Source organism: Arabidopsis thaliana, chromosome 2, assembly GCF_000001735.4.
Source record: "Arabidopsis thaliana chromosome 2, partial sequence".
In the NCBI taxonomy this organism is placed as follows: Eukaryota; Viridiplantae; Streptophyta; class Magnoliopsida; order Brassicales; family Brassicaceae; genus Arabidopsis; species Arabidopsis thaliana.
In genome coordinates, this window is record NC_003071.7 from 2,139,375 (window position 1) to 2,159,272 (window position 19,898).

At 32.1% G+C, this 19,898-nt stretch overlaps 2 protein-coding genes and 3 pseudogenes across 5 annotated transcripts; 2 read left to right on the forward strand and 3 right to left on the reverse strand.

The window, feature by feature from the left end:
* Positions 1–1,954: 1,954 nt before the first annotated feature.
* Positions 1,955–7,304, forward strand: ACO3 (aconitase 3). Its single transcript, NM_126589.3, has 19 exons — positions 1,955–2,496; positions 2,590–2,694; positions 2,772–3,025; positions 3,110–3,295; positions 3,473–3,634; positions 3,800–3,944; positions 4,038–4,180; positions 4,253–4,309; positions 4,397–4,476; positions 4,562–4,637; positions 4,769–4,954; positions 5,037–5,104; positions 5,197–5,315; positions 5,428–5,549; positions 5,661–5,759; positions 5,839–6,318; positions 6,406–6,504; positions 6,587–6,829; positions 6,908–7,304. The coding sequence occupies exons 1-19, from the start codon at positions 2,217–2,219 to the stop codon at positions 6,974–6,976; spliced, it is 2,973 nt and encodes a 990-aa protein (NP_178634.2). The 5' UTR covers positions 1,955–2,216; the 3' UTR covers positions 6,977–7,304.
* Positions 7,173–7,668, reverse strand: AT2G05715 (annotated as a pseudogene). Its single transcript has 2 exons — positions 7,450–7,668; positions 7,173–7,349 (listed from the first exon to the last, which is right to left on the reverse strand).
* Positions 7,669–7,817: 149 nt separating this feature from the next.
* Positions 7,818–8,841, forward strand: AT2G05720 (Transducin/WD40 repeat-like superfamily protein; the record flags this gene model as incomplete). Its single annotated transcript, NM_126590.1, has 2 exons — positions 7,818–8,253; positions 8,447–8,841. 2 exons carry the CDS (start codon positions 7,818–7,820, stop codon positions 8,839–8,841), a joined length of 831 nt encoding a protein of 276 aa, NP_178635.1.
* A 4,834-nt stretch (positions 8,842–13,675) lies between these two features.
* Positions 13,676–14,039, reverse strand: AT2G05730 (annotated as a pseudogene). The gene has a single exon.
* Positions 14,040–18,870: 4,831 nt separating this feature from the next.
* AT2G05740 lies at positions 18,871–19,353 on the reverse strand (annotated as a pseudogene). The gene has a single exon.
* Between the last annotated feature and the right edge of the window lie 545 nt (positions 19,354–19,898).

Genomic DNA, 19,898 nt, shown 5'->3' on the forward strand with positions numbered 1-19,898 from the left:
TAAAATCTAGTTAATTAGTGTTATCGACTCATGATTAAATATATAGAATTGATATAAACTGAACAAGATTTCAAAAGTATTCATATGAAAAGAATTAAAAAAAAAAGCATAAATTAAAGCAGTATTTAAGTCAATACTTTTAGATCTTCTCTCATTGCATATATCAATATAAGAGAAATGATCGTGTATTAAATTATTTGGTAAGTCTAACGTTTTAAAGGTTTATTATTTGAAAAAACTTGAGTGTCAATGTTATCAAAGACTCAAAATAAAATTACTAAACTAATAAGAGGTTAGGTAACGAACAAGTACAACACAAAAAAATTAGTAAAATAAAAAGAGTATAATAAAAGTAGTGCTTAATTTATTAACATAATTTTTTATTTTATTTTTATCTTGAAAAAATCAATTAAGAGTAGGATTGATGATACATTTAATTTGCTTATTTAATATGATTAATATTTTAATTTAAAAAATATAGAATGACACATGTCATTTTTTTGTGTGATGATGTGTCATTCATATGGAAAGAGTTGGCCAACTTTCATATATATGATTAGATTTCTAAATGATCATTGCCGTAATATTAGTAAAGATGTGTCCAGTGTTTTAGCAATTTTTACCAAACTAATTTTGATTTACATCTTTAATTAAATATTTCATTTATTAATAATTAATGTCAATAGCATGACATTGTAAATAAGTTCAAGTACAAGATTTATTTGTTAAAGTAGCTGAAAAATGTATATGTAGATTTTAGATCTCTAAATAAGATTAACATAAGAAATCTGTATCGGTCTAACTAATGATGAATCGCGAAGGACAACGTTAGAAAACTAATGACGAAAATATGTTCATGAGAATAATATATACTAAACTAATAAGAGGTTTGGTAGCAAACAACTACAACACAAAAAAAAGTCATTATCTAGTAGTGATTATTGATAATAAAAATTTAATAAAATAAAGAGTATAATGAAAGTAGTGCTTAATTTATTAACATAATTTTTTTTTATTTTATTTTGAATCAATTAAGAATAGGATTAATCATACATTTAATTTTAGAGTATTTATAATAAATGACTATAGATTTGAAAAGAATGTACAAACTAACCTTGAGTCACAGTATCTTGTCGGAAACATGTTGGAGAACACTTGTTATTTTCTCTTATTACATAGTATTTATAAAAAGCACATGCTATTTTTTGGAAAAAACATTGTATTCAGTTTAATATATCTTTTTATCATGATATTTTGTAGTAATACACGTTTTTTATTGAGATCACACGTGATTTCTTTAAAAATATTCTTATTTTTTAGTAATACATGGTTTTTATTAAAATCACATATAATTTTTGTTTTAAGATTCTGTTCATGTAAAAGAATTTCATAATAATGTTTTAAAAAAAAAAATTCATAACGTATTATGAAATAGCATGTTTTTAAACTAAATATAACATGTGAAATTTTAATGTTACATGATATTTTGAAAAATTACACGGATGTGTTTCGTTTACTTTTCATCTTACAACAAATAAAGGATAGCTTTATTATTTCCTTTCTTCCGACAACGTGGGTCCATGGTTATTTTGTAACAAAAAACTTTATCTCTGCTAGTTTCTTAATTTGTATGTTTTATTTGGTTATCTACTAATATTACCTTTAATTTTATTATTTTTTAAATTTAAAAATATAGAATGATATATGTCAAACTTTTGTGTGATGCTTTTGTGTGATGGTGTGTCATTCATATGGAGAGTGTTGACCAATTTTCATATATATATGATTATATATTAAGAAACTATATATTACGTTGTCTTTTTCAAACAGGTAAAAATGTTATGAGATTTATTTGATTTTTAAGTAATTATTTAAATTAAAATAAATAAAAATATATATTATTTTAATAATAGGGGCTAAATAGAAATTATGTGGAGGAGAGGGGCTGCGTAGATTAAAATCCAAAAAATACCGTAAACAAAAAAAAATATTCCCTTGCGAGAGAGGGAAGATTGACTTATTGGCACGCAGCCCTAGGCATTTTCGTTTCGTCTCCACACGCCTCTCTCTCTCTCTCGCTTCTTCAATCATTCATCACTCCGACGTCAGATTCAAAATCCTCCATGATCGATCCCAATTGATCAATCAATAACCTTATCTTCTTCATCTTCTCTGTCAGTATCTGAATCTGCATCTGGAAGCGTGATTTCATCATCATGTATTTAACCGCTTCATCTTCCGCTTCTTCCTCCATCATCCGAGCTGCTTCTTCTCGCTCTTCTTCTCTTTTCTCTTTCCGATCGGTTTTATCTCCCTCCGTTTCATCTACTTCTCCGTCGTCTCTTCTCGCTCGTAGATCTTTTGGTACCATTTCCCCTGCTTTCCGTCGCTGGAGCCATTCCTTTCACTCGAAACCATCTCCGTTTCGCTTCACCTCTCAGATCAGAGCTGTTTCTCCAGTCTTAGATCGTCTCCAGAGAACCTTCTCTTCCATGGGTAAAATATCTCGATCTGATTGATCTAGCTTGAGTTTTTTATTCCGATCTCTGTTGATTAGTAGTAACTGTTTTGTGATTATGATTGTTTCAGCGTCAGAGCATCCGTTTAAAGGGATCTTCACTACACTTCCTAAGCCTGGTGGTGGTGAATTCGGAAAGTTCTATAGCTTACCTGCTCTTAACGATCCACGAGTTGGTATGGATTTTTTGAATCTCTCTTTGAATGAGTTTATGAAGGACCTGAGAATCTGAAGAGGAGTGTTGTATTTGCAGATAAACTTCCTTACTCTATTAGGATTCTGCTTGAATCTGCGATTCGTAATTGTGATAACTTTCAAGTTACTAAGGAAGATGTTGAGAAGATTATTGACTGGGAAAAGACATCTCCTAAACAAGTAGAGATTCCTTTTAAACCAGCTCGTGTTCTTCTTCAGGACTTTACGGGAGTCCCAGCTGTTGTTGACCTTGCTTGTATGCGTGATGCGATGAATAAGCTGGGAAGTGATTCCAACAAAATCAATCCCTTGGTATGTTTTTGTTTGCCACAGATTGATGCTTTTTGTTTAGGTTAGGGTTCTTTTAGATTTCTTATGTTATACTGTGTCTCTCAGGTTCCGGTGGATCTTGTGATTGATCACTCGGTTCAAGTAGATGTAGCTCGATCAGAGAATGCAGTGCAAGCAAACATGGAGCTTGAGTTCCAGAGGAACAAGGAGAGGTTTGCTTTCCTTAAATGGGGTTCTACTGCGTTCCAGAACATGCTTGTTGTGCCTCCTGGCTCTGGTATTGTGCATCAGGTAATTCTCTTTTTTAAAGTGTGCGAGTCCATAAGTTGTTTCTAAACTTGTTCTGACATTGATATATATCCTTTTCAACCTCATGTTTCCAGTGTATTGAAATGTTTCTTTTCATTTATTATCTTCTTTTATCTGTCTTGAAGTTTGTCTCAAACTAACCTCATCTTGAAAATTCAGGTCAATTTGGAATATCTTGGAAGAGTTGTGTTCAATACCAAAGGCCTTCTCTACCCAGACAGCGTGGTTGGAACTGATTCACATACAACTATGATTGATGGTTTGGGAGTTGCTGGATGGGGTGTTGGGGGTATTGAAGCTGAGGCAACAATGCTTGGCCAGGTAAATTATTTTGATTATTTACATGACGCACATCAGATGTTGGTTAATCTGGAGTCAACTTTACTGAATTTTAGATTAGATCACTATATTTTATGACTCTTCTGCTCCAATACAGTGAGGTTTGTGAATTTTTCTTATACTGATAACGCTTTTTTGGTTTGACAGCCCATGAGTATGGTATTGCCTGGTGTTGTTGGATTCAAACTTGCCGGAAAAATGCGTAATGGTGTAACAGCTACTGATTTGGTTCTAACAGTGACTCAAATGCTGAGGAAGCATGGCGTTGTTGGAAAGTTTGTTGAGTTTTATGGTAATTATATCCTTGTGAGCTCTTAAGTGTTTTGCTCTTTTATAATAGACATGTGTTTGTTGGAGCATTATAAGTCTACTTTTTTCTTCTTAGGTAATGGCATGAGTGGGCTGTCCCTAGCTGACAGGGCGACAATTGCCAATATGTCTCCCGAGTATGGTGCAACCATGGGCTTCTTCCCTGTGGATCATGTTACTCTACAATATCTCAAATTGACTGGAAGAAGCGATGAGACAGTGAGTGTTTGACTTTAATCTTCCTTCTATATATATTCAGATATCTGGTCTGATACAATACTTTCATGGCAGGTGGCTATGATTGAAGCATATCTTCGGGCTAACAATATGTTTGTTGACTACAATGAGGTAAATTAGCCTTATACTTTCTTTCTTTTTTTGTTTCTTAATCTCCTTTCAGGTTTTTATTTGACTTTGCTTGTGAATAAATTTCAGCCTCAGCAAGACCGGGTTTACTCGTCATATCTAGAACTGAATCTGGATGATGTTGAACCTTGCATTTCTGGACCAAAGCGGTATGGGTTCTGTTGGTTTTTGTAATCGCGAAGTTTATTGTCTGAATAATTGGTCATGACCATATTATTGATATCTTCTTTGCAGGCCACATGATCGTGTTACTTTGAAGGAAATGAAAGCTGACTGGCATTCATGTCTTGACAGTAAAGTTGGGTTCAAGGTATGTAACTGGATGTTTCACTTTGTGGATGTCTAATCTCTTAACCATTTACTCGTTCTATAGACTGGGTTGTTGGTGCACATTTTGGAAATCAATGTTTATTTCTGAATATTGCTATTCATTCTCCGCAGGGTTTTGCTATACCTAAAGAGGCACAAGAAAAAGTGGTAAATTTTTCGTTCGATGGACAACCAGCAGAGCTTAAACATGGAAGTGTGGTGATTGCTGCAATCACAAGCTGTACTAATACATCAAATCCCAGCGTCATGCTTGGTGCTGGTCTTGTTGCAAAGAAGGCTTGTGACCTTGGGCTACAGGTTGGTTTCACGAGAGCAAACTAGAAATCTATCTGATGCCTCGACATTTTCTGATCCCTTTTTCAAAAACTTGCCTCTGTAGGTTAAGCCTTGGATAAAGACAAGTCTTGCTCCAGGCTCAGGAGTTGTTACAAAATACTTATTAAAGAGGTATGTCGTATTTTTATCTAGTTCTTCGTTGTTAAAGGCTAATTCTTTCTTATGTGATGGTAAATTTAAGTGTAACATCTTACTCCATGCAGTGGATTGCAAGAATATCTGAATGAACAGGGTTTCAATATTGTCGGCTACGGGTGCACTACATGCATCGGGAATTCTGGGGAAATTAATGAATCAGTGGGAGCTGCTATTACCGAAAATGGTATTATTGAGATTCCCAACTAAACTTACTTTGGACTTTCCATCCTTTATATTACTATTATATATAAGTAAGTAGCTGATTTGTTTTCAATATTTGTGTTGCTTGGTTTTAGACATTGTGGCGGCTGCTGTGCTATCCGGTAACAGGAACTTTGAGGGGCGTGTTCATCCACTAACAAGAGCCAATTACCTTGCATCTCCTCCGTTGGTGGTTGCCTATGCTCTTGCTGGCACGGTAATAAATCTTGAGAACTTGTCAAAGTTCAACTTACATTTTGTATGAGATAATGACACATGACTGATTATCACATTGGTAATTTTGGCGTTCTTCTTTCTTATTTTCCAGGTTAACATTGACTTTGAAACGGAGCCTATTGGCAAAGGAAAGAATGGCAAGGACGTCTTCTTAAGAGATATCTGGCCAACCACGGAAGAAATTGCTGAGGTATATACGACTTAACCAGAGAACAATAACATCTTTTTTATACACAAATATTAAACTAATCTTTTGACATATGGATCAGGTTGTTCAATCCAGTGTTTTGCCTGACATGTTCCGAGCAACGTACGAGTCAATCACCAAGGGTAACCCCATGTGGAATAAGCTGTCTGTTCCTGAGAATACCCTCTACTCATGGGATCCCAACTCAACTTACATTCACGAGCCTCCATACTTCAAGGACATGACCATGGATCCTCCTGGTCCACACAATGTGAAGGATGCTTACTGTTTACTCAATTTTGGGGACAGTATCACCACTGATCACATCTCACCAGCTGGAAACATCCAAAAGGACAGTCCTGCTGCAAAGTTTCTCATGGAGCGTGGCGTTGACCGTAAGGACTTCAACTCATATGGAAGTCGCCGTGGGAATGATGAAATAATGGCCAGAGGTACTTTTGCTAATATCCGTATCGTTAACAAGCTCATGAATGGTGAAGTTGGCCCTAAGACTGTTCACATTCCATCTGGAGAGAAGCTCTCAGTCTTTGACGCTGCCATGGTTTGTATTTATCTAATTAAAATTTGTATTACTGACTGTATGTTGATCATGTCGAATGTCTCCTTATCATAATGTCAAATGTATCAGAGGTACAAGTCATCTGGTGAAGACACAATTATTCTGGCTGGAGCTGAGTATGGAAGTGGTAGCTCACGTGATTGGGCTGCCAAGGGACCCATGCTACAGGTTTAGAACCGCTTCTCTAGTTTCTTTCCGCATAAACCAATCTTACTGTTTTATTCTGAAACAACAAGTTTGGGATTGTCAGGGTGTTAAAGCGGTGATTGCAAAGAGTTTTGAGAGGATTCACCGAAGCAACTTGGTGGGAATGGGAATCATCCCATTGTGCTTTAAGTCCGGTGAAGACGCAGATACTCTTGGATTGACTGGTCACGAACGCTACACGATCCATCTCCCAACCGATATCTCAGAGATAAGACCTGGCCAAGATGTTACCGTCACTACCGACAACGGAAAATCTTTCACTTGCACAGTCCGCTTCGACACAGAGGTAACTAAATACTCCAATCTTTAGTGAAAAAAAGCTTTTCAATGTGAAGGAACTAATAATGGTAAAATAAATGTGCAGGTGGAATTGGCATACTTTAACCATGGAGGCATACTTCCATATGTTATCAGAAACTTGAGCAAGCAATAGTGAAGGAAGCAATACACAAGTTATGGAGCAAAATAAAAGAGTGTTTGTTTCTGTTTTAAAATGTCTTTTTTAAAAGGCAGATAAGTCTGTCTAGGATTAGGTTAAAAGGTGAGTGATCTCATGCAATATATGAGTTTCAGTGGGTTATTCTTACACGCTTAGGCTCCCATGTTTCGCAACTTGCAAGAGTTGAATATTATTGTTTTTGAAAAGGAATAAGAGAGCCTTCTTGCATATTCCCATTACTGACTCCCAAAGACCTCGCAATCTGTTGCATTTCACAAGCGTATTCAGCAGCATCTATACCAATTCTCAGATCATGTTCAAGAACACCTGCTCTATTCAAATCTACTTGCACCATTAGAGTAACCAACTAATACATAAGAAACACAAACATCTTGCAGCTGAAGCCTAAAACCAATACAAGAATCTGATAAAACCAAACTGAAACTTGTCATAAATTCCATATGAACCTGAGAGTAATCTCCTGTGTCTGAATGAAGTAACTTGCCAGCATCTTCTTCCATATGAACCCTAGTAATACCAAAATCTCCTATGTCCACCACCAAACTCAAGAGGAATATCCAAATCTGATAACCTTGAAGAAGATCTGGATAAAAATACTGCTTCCTATCGAATTTAGACTTAAGAGACAAATCACAATTCAAAGCTAACCCCAATAACCCACTTTTTTAATAGATTTCCTTTCTTTCTTTCTGATCCATCTCGTTTACTTTGCTATAAATAAGAGCTTTGGTAAGCCAAACCTTCTTGTCTTCTAAGTGAACTAGTCTTGTCACGAGCTTCTTCTAGATCTTGTTTCAAAAGTTTGTTTATACCAATGGGTCCAACAGAGCTTAGAGAGGCTAGAATAGAAATTACCAAAGATTTTATAAAGAGAGCTGCTCTAAGGATTCAGCGTGAAAATCGGCGAAGGAATGATCCAGATGAAGATAAAAATGCTGAGACTAAATTGGCTTTAAAGCATTGTAAAGACATGGTTCTTGGTTCTAGTAAATTTGGGGATGATCGTCCTCTTACTGGTTGCTCCTTATCACGAGATGGAAAAATACTCGTCACATGTTCTCTTAGTGGGGTTCCTAAATTGTGGGAGGTGCCTCAAGTTACAAACAAGATTGTTGTCTTGAAAGGTCATAAAGAACATGTAACTGATGTAGTGTTCTCGTCTGTGGATGATGAATGTCTAGCAACTGCTTCTACTGATCGAACTGAAAAGATATGGAAAACGGATGGAACACTTCTACAAACTTTTAAAGGTCATTCAGATCGTCTTGCACGCATTGCATTCCACCCGTCATAGTCGTAGTGTTGAGATGCCTCCGGACAACGAGTTTTGATAAAACATGGAGATTGTGGGATATAAACATAGGAGTTGAGATGCTTTAACACAAGAAGGTCATAGTCGTAGTGTCTACGGAATTGCATTTCAACAAGATGGATCATTAGTAGCTTCTTCGGGTTTTGATTCGCTTGCAAGAGTTTGGGATCTTCGTACGGCTAGGAATATTCTTATCTTCCAAGGACATATCAAACAGGTTCTCTCGGTGGATTTCTCTCCTAATGGTTATCATTTGGCATCTGGTGGTGAAGATAATCAATGCCGTATTTGGGATCTACGGATGAGAAAGTTGTTGTATATTATACCAGCTCATGTGAACCTCGTTTCTCAAGTAAAGTACGAACCACAAGAACGCTATTTCCTGGCTACTGCCTCACACGACATGAACGTTAATATATGGTCAGGTAGAGATTTCTCGCTTGTTAAAAGCTTAGTAGGACATGAGTCAAAAGTCGCATCTCTTGATATCGCTGTAGATAGCTCGTCTCGCAAGTGTTTCGCATGACCGCACCATAAAGCTTTGGACATGCTGTGGGAATGATGAAGATAATGGGAGAGAAACAATGGACATAGAACTCTAGTTTGTTTTTGAGTTATTTACATTTTACACTCTCACATACTTTTTCATCTTTCATTTTACACTCCCACACTTTCATCTTCCAAAACAATTTTTTTCCTGTGTTATTACCGAAACGCCCCCAACTACATACCATACACTTTTATCTTTCAAAAATAACGGTCCTCTTTTTTTTTTTCTCTCTCTCATTCTCTCTCTTATTATTATTTTAGTTACTTAATATAAAGTGTTTTGTCTGTTTTCTTATATAATAAATCAAGAATTCATTTTTCCTACATTTTAAGATCCATTGTTACTATATTTTAAGTAAATAATTATATGACAGTTTATCCATTTCCGATCGAACATTTGTTTACTATTAAATGGATTTTAAAAGGTACTTGCACAAATATACTATACCGATATTTATAACTACTGATCATCCAAACATGTGAAAGAAAGTGAATGCAAAGCTTGAAAAAACAAAAATGCAGATGTATTAATTCAAGCGTTCTGATCTGATCTGATTCAAATAAAAGAGAAGAACATGACAAGTAAGATGTCCATCAAAGATTGTATATATGGATGATGGCAAGTATGTTGACTATTCAGTGTTATTAAGTATGTTTAGTGAACTTGATCTAAGCAATATCCTTTGACCATCTAAGTGGATAAGTGTTTATGGACAAGTGTTAATGGACAAGTATTTATGGCCGAAACTAAGTAGATGAACTGAAAGTGTTTAGAGAACCTTAAATCTATTATGGTGTTGCTGGTTGTGATGGTTTCCCAAGCCTGCAACAAGTCTTGATGATTTTCAATTGGCCGACGATATATATGGTTTTCACAAAGCATATACAGTTATCCAAACTTACTTTTATTTGTGTGTTTTTAAGCTGGTGGTTCTTTAAGTCATCCATTTGTTCGAATCTAGTAGACTAGTACATGGACGATATGAACATGTTGAAACAAACAATTGTTCACAATGTCATGGATGATATGGTTATTAATGAATCAAATCAGATCAGAACTCTTGAAATAAATTTGCATTTTTGTTTTTTCAAGCTTTGCATTCACCTTCTCTCATCTGTTTCACTACAAGAAATATGGGCACTCTTAGCACACGGAAAACACTATAATATTGTTTATATAGCGAATTCATAAACGCTGTGTTTGCTGGAACTATCTTAGGTCGGTCACATACAATAGCTTTTTTTTGCTATGCTATGTTATGTAAATATATCATAGCGTAAATTATGTTATATGATTATTATTTTTGCAGCTCAGTTTTAATGTTGTATTATATTGTGTTGTAGCAATTTATATTTGTTTATTATATTACACTTATAGCTCTTGTTTATTGCTCTACTACATGTTTATGTGATATCTTATTTCATATACATTTAATCCTATTTACATAAATATTTAGTTAAATTTATTAAAAGGATTATATTAGATATATTATACAAAACATACATACCAAGTCTTATACTAACTCTATATGTTCTTTTCTATTTTAAAATTAAAATAAAAATAAAAATAACAACCGAGTTTATTATTTTAAACAACCAAATATATGTTAAGTTCCCAAAACAATTAAATGTCAAATCATATATGGAAATCATTCAAAAATGTTTTATATGATAAGGAAAATATGTTAATCTTAGCTTTAGTTTAAAGGGAATTTAATGAAAAAAAACCCTCAACTTTGGCCAGATCCATTTTTAAACCCTGAACTATGTTTTTAGTAAAACAAACCCTGAACTAAAACCTGTTAATAAACTTAACCCCACAGTAATTAAATATTAATGGGATATTAATTTCCAAAAATCGACCAAAGAACAATGACAGAATCCGTGATCCAACTGAAGATCGTCCACCTCAAAAAGTTCCTTATACACGTGAAAAAGTTCAAATGGTAAAATAGAGAACAATGAATTATGTTTCACAAGATCTTCCTTTTCAAATTATTTAATTTAATCTTTGCATATTTAGACTTGCAGCAACTGTCAACAAGTCGGACACAACAAACGTTCATGCAAGCGTAAAGTAGTGCCAAAACCACCCAAGAAACCTCAAGGACGACCAAGGAAAAAACAGAAAACAATGGATGAAGAGAACCCTATCACTCAGCCAATACAATCTTCTCTTCAAAGTTAATGCTTGACAAGTCTTTACTTTAGAATATCTTGTCCCTCTGAAACGATTGTTTTTTTTTGTGACAAATATTGTTGTGTTGCAACAGCTTCGATAGTTATGTTGGTTGGATTTATTTAAGCATGACTCTTTGGATTATTTTAAGTTGTTGTATCTTTCTTTCAGCTTCTAAAATCCAAACTAATTAAGCAATTCAAAATCATTTAGAACGTTTTTTTTGTAATAAATTCAAAACAGTTTTAAAGAACATCATGTGGTTTTTGCGCTAAATACAAATGTCTCGTTGTTTTTTTTTTGGAAATTAATATCCCATTAATATTTAATTACTGTGGGGTTAAGTTTATTAACAGGTTTTAGTTCAGGATTTGTTTTACTAAAAACATAGTTTAGGGTTTAAAAATGGATCTGGCCAAAGTTGAGGGTTTTTTTCATTAAATTCCCTAGTTTAAATGATAAGGAAGAACCTATTAAAAGATGAGGTAAAATACAACTAAAGTCAAGAAACTTTCTAAAACAAGAAAGAGAAATTCTACTAATCGGTAAAATGGAAAATATAAAAGTTTATAATTTCTAAAGTAGTGGTTGATGTATAAATACTCATCTAAAACTGATGATTGAACATAGAAACTTCAAATAACGTTTTTAGTTCATTAAAAAATCAAAGAGAGTTTTAGTTCATTGAGAGAACAATTCGTTGAATTAAGATGTCACATGCAAATTCTTCTCCTTCCGCTCAACTACTTCCCTCTTTGGTTTTTGATGAGTTGTCAAGACGTGTTTACTAGCAAAGAAGTTGTTGTTAGCGTCATCCACATATGGAAAGCAAGAAACCCCAAGAAAGGTGACTTACTTATGGGGCTCGAGCTTTTGCTCATCAACCAATCTTGATTAGCCATATCATTTGTTGACATTTTCAAAGTTATAGTTTTCTATATTAAGTTTTTTTGTATAAAGGAAAAAATCAGTATATATAGAAATAAAAAAAACTGTTCGGTTAGACCTAGATCTCACACTATAAATAATATGCCTAGGGACCTCCATTCCGATCGTTCTTTAGTTGTCACTGCATTCATGTTTTTTTTCCTGCATTTAATTTTGTTTTTTAATATGGTTTTTTTACCTCTCACGTTACAATGATGTGGACATACAATCATCAAAGCGTGTTTGTTTCATCGTAAAAAAAGTCAGTCTCTAATCTAAACTATGTTTTGTATTTTGTCATGAATTTACATCCCTTTTTCTTACTGCTAGAAAGTAGAAACCCTAACGTATATTTACTTTCTAAAACACACGAATCTGTTTTGAAGCTCAGGAAAAAAACTGAAATCGCTTGCTCCGAAGTCATTATCATCTCTGGTGGCTCTCTAAATCGAGAACGATGTCTAGATTGCATAGGTATGTCCATCCTGATGAAACTGTAAAATAGAGAGTTTCTTATGACTATACCGTGCCAATTTTGTTAGTATGAGCTTTGGAATGCTTGCCATGGATGGAAGATGAGCTTTTGCAGGTGTGTTTAGTAAAAGTGTTTAAGTACCAGTACAATTCGTTTTTAATTTGCATGGACTGCTTTTGGATTGGTTAAAATTTTATAAGTTTAACAATCTTCTCCTTACTTGAATTGTAGTTTACATGTGAAATTTACACATCCGTCAGTTCTAAGATACAAATTTCATTTTTCTCTTTGTTCTTCACTTCTTTGATTTCTTGAGATTTGTTGTTACTTGCACTGAAAGGAGTAATCCTCATGACCTAAATAGAAAGGAATTCAATATCATAGAAGGCATCCAGATGTACAAAATACGTTTAGCTCGATAATCATTACTTTCATAGATTCATTATTTATGGTTTAAAACTCGAGCGTATAAGCTCTTTAGGCCGTCATGAGATTTAAAACAACCAATCATGATAGGCCATTGTATCAACTAACATTTTAAAATTTATAAATTATTATATTAGAATATGAAAAAAATGTTAACTTTTAAAGAAAAACATATGTTAAAAAAAAACGTAGAACTTCTATAGATTACCGTTTGTCTCATGATTCTTTATTAACGAAGCTCAATGGCTTCAGAAACCGAAAAATAACCAGATTTTTTTTTAATCTTTTCTTAATTGTATAAAAAAAAAATAAGCACTTAGACTTGATTCAGAGGTCTATGATTAGACTTGAATTATGGAAGCATTTTTTCTTAGATTAAGAGGTTCATGATGAATTTGAATGTTGGAAGCAGTCGGCTAAAACACCAAAATAAAAGAAAGAAGTTTTTGCCTTAGATTCAGGAACAAAGCCGATCGTCGGATTAGATCATTGTAACTCTGATACCATGATAATGAGATGAGATTTTAGGAATTAGAAGAAGTTATATATCCTCTCATAAGAGATACAATAATAGTTACATATATGTTTATATAGAGAATAGAACGGTAACCTAATTAATCTAGTTTCCTTAAATACAAACTATAGTAATTATTAACAAATATACTAGAGAATATTCTAGATCCTTCTATAGTATTATCCTAAACCAATGACTTTGAGTTTCAAGAAGAGGGTTTTACTTGTAAAATAAAATGAAGTGACAATATAATCTATCATTCATTTGGATTATATATAGATTTGGATGTTCTTTTTTACGATTGGTGTTGAAGAGAATTCCTGAGGTGTAGGGCTTCTTTAAGCTTCCGACCAAGAGCAAACGCTAATGGTGGAGGGACTGCATTCCCAACCTGCCTATGTTTGTCTTTTATATTTTCTGGAAACTTATAGCTATCCGGAAACCCCTGCAATTTTTTTTATAAAACCACCATTTCACTTAAAAGAGCTATATTCATAAGCTAACATTACTTCAATTTCCAAAACAAAAACTCTTTACACTTATATTGATGCTAGATGAGTAACAAGGAAGGAACATTAGAGATTTTATTACCTGAGATCGGGCGCATTCACGAACACTGATAATTCTATCCTGGTCAGGATGGAAGCACACTCCCTCTTATTCTTTAAAAATATAAAGATGATCGATCAAAGTTGACTAAATCCTTTTAAATCACGACACATGATAAAATCTATGATTGATAACTATTTATGTTAATATTAATTACTAATTTTGAGAAACGAAAAACATCCTATTAATTATATAATAAGATATGTTTCCCTTAAAATAACTTTTTCTATCATCACCTCCGTAACCATCAACAAGCACCATCGTCACATGCATAACAATCACATGTTACTCCTATATTTTGTAGTATGACATGTTATTTTTATTAAATGAAATTGTTTTTCCTTTCGTTCTCATTGTCTCTCTTACGTCGTTAATATTCCAGTTTGATTTGTTTTTATTTTTGGATTTTGTGTAGTTAGTATTTATTATATATTTTCCTTCAAATTACAATAAGTTGTTGTATGTTTGTCTTTTATTTAAGGTTAGTTTAATTTTTACTCATGGATATTTGCTTATTTTCATGAGATTTAAAACAACCAGTAAGGATTAGCCATTTTTTCAACTAACATTTTAAAATTTATAAATTATTGTATTAAGATACTTTTAAAAAGAAAAAATAACAATAGATATGAAAAAAATGTTAATTTTTAAAGAAAAACATATGTAAAAAAAAAAAACGTAGAACTTCTAAAAATAATCTCTTCAATTTTTATGTAAATTTTTTTTAAAAAAAAACAATAAAAGAAATATTTGAAATATGCATATATTTCCAATAATAATGTTTTGTTATTGAAAACGTAATATAAAAGTAATCAAAATGTAAAGTTTTAGTTTCGTAAAGATTTTTAATTTTATAAACAAAAAATCTAAAAATATGAAATAATTCTGAATATAATTTATTTTTGTTATCAAATTCATCAAATGAATATAAAAATATTATAAATTTTTTTTTTAATTTTATTAGTTTAGAAAATAAGATATTTATTATAAAAAATCATTATTAGTCTTACAAAAATTTTATATTCCAACTTTAATTATAAAAGCCGAAGTGATAAGCTTTTAAGGTTGTCTACATGAGATTTAAAACAACAAGTCGGAGTTAGTAATCACATTGAATATTTTTAGTCATCTCATTAATTAATATTTTAAAATTCTATTATTTTATTTACAAAGATATTTATAAAAAGAAAAAAACAATATATGAAAAAGAGAAATGTAAATTTTTGGAAAGTAATATATCGAATATATTAAACTTATATTCTTATTTTTATTTGTTAATCTACTTTTTTTTTTTTTTAAGAAATATTAATAAGAAAATATATTCGATTGAAGGTGGAGATGATGATGATGACAAACATGAGCCTACTCCGCATCACGGGGTATTTAATGGTGTTGGTGTTGAAAAGTCACAAGATGTGGAAACTGTAACTCTTGCGCCATGTCAAAGGATCAATATCGAGGTGGTGGAGAATATTCCATCAAGTGCATTGGTTAAGGAACCGGATCAATCATATCGGGAGAAGGATGAAAGAAATTGAAGAAGAATGAGGAAAACGATGAGGAATTAGAAGTTCCGGTGATGTGAAAAACTCAGATAAAGAAGACGAGTTAAAAAAATTTGGCCCTATTTTTTTTATCCTTTGATGATGCTGACATGGAATGATGACATGGAATATTACAGCCGACATCGTTTTGAATTGATGAGGTGGCAAGTAAGTCACCAAACGAACATTTGATAACTCAGCCATCAAGCAAATCTATAAGTTAGTCGCAACATGAATACTATTACAGTAATTAAAAAAGAAAAAAAAACAAAGTTAAGTCAGCCGTGTAATGTCGTAACTCAACTAACTCAGCCGTAACGTTTACAAACTCGGCCATTACTGCATGCTATTATAGTAATTAATCTTTTGCACATAAGTCAGTCGTAACAAGGCTGAGTTATTTAGTAATCCAACTCTTCACGGCTGATTTATAACACTCGATCATAACTCAGCCGTCACATCATCCCATAACTAAGCCGTCCAAAAATATAACTCAGCCGTGTCAAAGAAATAAGTCAACCGTTTTTTTCATAACTCAGCCATAACGTTGTCTGGATTATGCTATAAATTTTTATAATTCAGACAACATTCCTTAACTCAGCCATTCCGTTGCCTAAGTTATCGTATAACACAGACAACATTTTACAAATCAGCTGTAACGTCTGGTTGAGTTGTACTTATACTTTGCCGTTTTGTTATGACTCATATATTTTTGTCGTAAGTCAGCCGCAACATACCGTAACTCAGCCGTAACTACCGTTGTATCGCGTTACGGCTGAGTTCATTTAATCCACGTCAGTAATTTCTGACGTGGCAGTGGTATTCCTTGTAATTACGTTTTTTCCTGTAACGTTTAGTAGGGGCACGCTCAGTATAAAAAATAGACGAAAATATGGCAGTAATAAAAAAAAGTTATGTCTGTTCTTGTAATTACACCTAATTTGTATTTTATTTGAGTAAATCTCCCTAAAGTGTTTTACCTATTTTTTTATATAATAAATTAAGATTTCATTTTTCCTACATTTTAAGATCCATTGTTGCTATATTTTAAGTAAATAATTATATGACATTTTATCCATTTCCGACTGAACATTTGTTTACTATTAAATGAACTTTAAAAGGTACTTAAACAAAATATTATACCAATATTTATAACTACTGATCATCCAAACATGTGAAAGAAAGTGAATGCAAACCTTGAAAAAACAATAATGCAGATGTATTAATTCAAAAGTTCTAATCTAATCCGATTCAAATAAAAGAGAAGAACATGACAAGTAAGATGTCCATCAAAGATTGTATATATGGATGATAGCAAGTATGTTGACTATCTCAGTGTTATTAAGTGTGTTTAGTGAACTTGATCTAAGCAATATCCTTTGATCATCTAAGTGGACAAGTGTTTATGGACAAGTGTTAATGGACAAGTATTTATGACCGAATCTAAGTGGATGATCTGAAAGTGTTTAGAGAACCTTAAATATATTATGGTATTGCTGGTTGTGATTGTTTCCCAAGCCTGCAACAAGTTTTGATGATTTTCAATTAGCCGACAATACATATGGTCTTCACAAAGCATATACAGTTATCCAAACCTACTTTCATTTGTGTTTATTCAATCTGGTGGTTCTTTAAGTCATCCATTTGTTCGAATCCAGTAGACTAGTACATGGACAATATGAACATATTGAAACAAACAATTGTTCACAGTGTCATAGATGATATAGTTATTAATGAATCAAATCAGATCAAAACTCTTGAATTAATAAATCTGCATTTTTGTTTTTTCAAACTTTGCATTCACCTTCTCTCACCTGTTCTACTACAAGAAATATGGGCGTTCTTAACACACAGAAAACACTATAATATTGTTTACATAGCGGATTCATAAACGCTGTGTTTGCCGGAGCTTTCTTAGGTCGGTCACATACAATAGCGTTTTCTTCCTATGCTATGTTATGTAAACATATCATAGCGTAAATTATGTGATATGATTCTCATTTTTGCAGTTCAATTTTAATGTTGTATTATATTGTGTTGTAGCATTTTATATTTGTTGTATTCTATTATACTTATAGCTCTTGTTTATTGTTCTACTACATGTTTAGGTGCTATCTTATTTCATATACATTTAACCCAATTTTACATAAATATTTAGTTGAATTTATTAAAAATATTATATTAGATAAATTATACAAAACATACATACCAAGTCTTATACTAACCCTAAACATATGTTACTTTCTATTTTAAAATAAAAAAGGAAAATAACAACCGAGTTTCTTATTTTAGACAACCGAATATATGTTAAGTTCCCAAAACAATTAAATGTCAAATCATATATGGAACTCATTCAAATATGTTTTATAGAAAAATTTAAAAACCTGAAAATATGTTAATCTTAGCTTTAGTTTAAATGATAAGGAAGAACCTATTAACAGATGAGGAAAAATACATCTAAAGTCAAGAAACTTTCTACAATAAGAAAGAGAAATTCTACTAATCGGTAAAATAGAAAATAGAAAAGTTTCTAATTTCTAAAATAGTGGTTGATGTATAAATACTCATCTAAAACTGATGTACAAAATACGTTTAGCTCGATAATCATTACTTTCATAGATTAATTATTTATGGTTTAAAACTCGAGAGTATAAGCTCTTTAGGGCGTCATGAGATTTAAAACAACCAATCATGATTAGCCATTGTATCAACTAATATTTTAAATTTATAAATTATTATATTAGGATATGAAAAAAATGTTAACTTTTAAAGAAAAACATATGTAAAAAAAAAGAAAAAAGTAGAACTTCTATAGGTTACCGTTTGTCTCATGACTCTTTATTAACGAAGCTCCATGGCTTAAGAAACCGAAAAATAACCAGATGTTTTTTTAAAATCTTTTCTTAATTGTATAAAAAAAAATGAGCACTTAGATTTGATTCAGAGGTCTATGATTAGACTTGAATTATGGAAGCATTTTTGCTTAGATTAAGAGGTTCATGATGAATTTGAATATTGGAAGCACTCAGCTTAAACACAAAAATAAATGTTGGAAGCACTCCGCTAAAACACAAAAATAAAAGAAAGAAGTTTTTGCCATAGATTCAGGAACAAAGCCGATCGTTAGATTAGATCATTGTAACTCTGATACCATGATAATGTGATGAGAGTTTAGGAATTAAAAGAAGTTATATTTACCCTCATAAGAGATACAATAATAGTTACATATATGTTTATATAGAGAATAGAACGGTAACCTAATTAATCTAGTTTCCTTAAATACAAACTATAGTAATTATTAACAAATATACTAGAGAATATTCTAGATCCTTCTATAGTATTATCCTAAACCAATGACTTTGAGTTTCAAGAAGAGGGTTTTACTTGTAAAATAAAATGAAGTGACAATATAATCTATCATTCATTTGGATTATATATAGATTTGGATGTTCTTTTTTACGATTGGTGTTGAAGAGAATTCCTGAGGTGTAGGGCTTCTTTAAGCTTCCGACCAAGAGCAAACGCTAATGGTGGAGGGACTGCATTCCCAACCTGCCTATGTTTGTCTTTTATATTTTCTGGAAACTTATAGCTATCCGGAAACCCCTGCAATTTTTTTTATAAAACCACCATTTCACTTAAGAGAGCTATATTCATAAGCTAACATTACTTCAATTTCCAAAACAAAAACTCTTTACACTTATATTGATGCTAGATGAGTAACAAGGAAGGAACATTAGAGATTTTATTACCTGAGATCAGGCGCATTCACGAACACTGATAATTCTATCCTGGTCAGGATGGAAGCACACTCCCTCTTATTCTCCTAAACTTCTGCTTATGTCTTATAATTATGCTTAAAACTCTTTATTTATTTTTTGAAGAAAATAGTTTATGTGTTTACTAGATAAGGACCCGTGTTTATTTTCTTATAACTAAAATCAAATTTAACAAAAAAAAATAATTAACAAAATTGTAAGTGTAAATTATCTTTTAAAAGTTAATTTATTTTTCGGTTATTTTCTCTGTTGTATTGTTTTCTTACTACTAAAATTATTGATTAAAAACTTTCATTATCATATAGTAATAACTCAAATTATTTAAATGAAAAATATATCACATATCAATAACTCTTGGTATACTTATATGGAAAAACTAAAATTAAAAATATTCATCATAAAATTGTCGAATGAAAACAAAATAGTTTTAAATTAGACATATTAAAAATATAAAGATGATCGATCAAAGTTGACTAAATCCTTTTAAATCACGACACATGATAAAATCTTTGATTGATAACTATTTATGTTAATATTAATTATTAACTTTAAGAAACGAAAACATCATATTAATTATATAA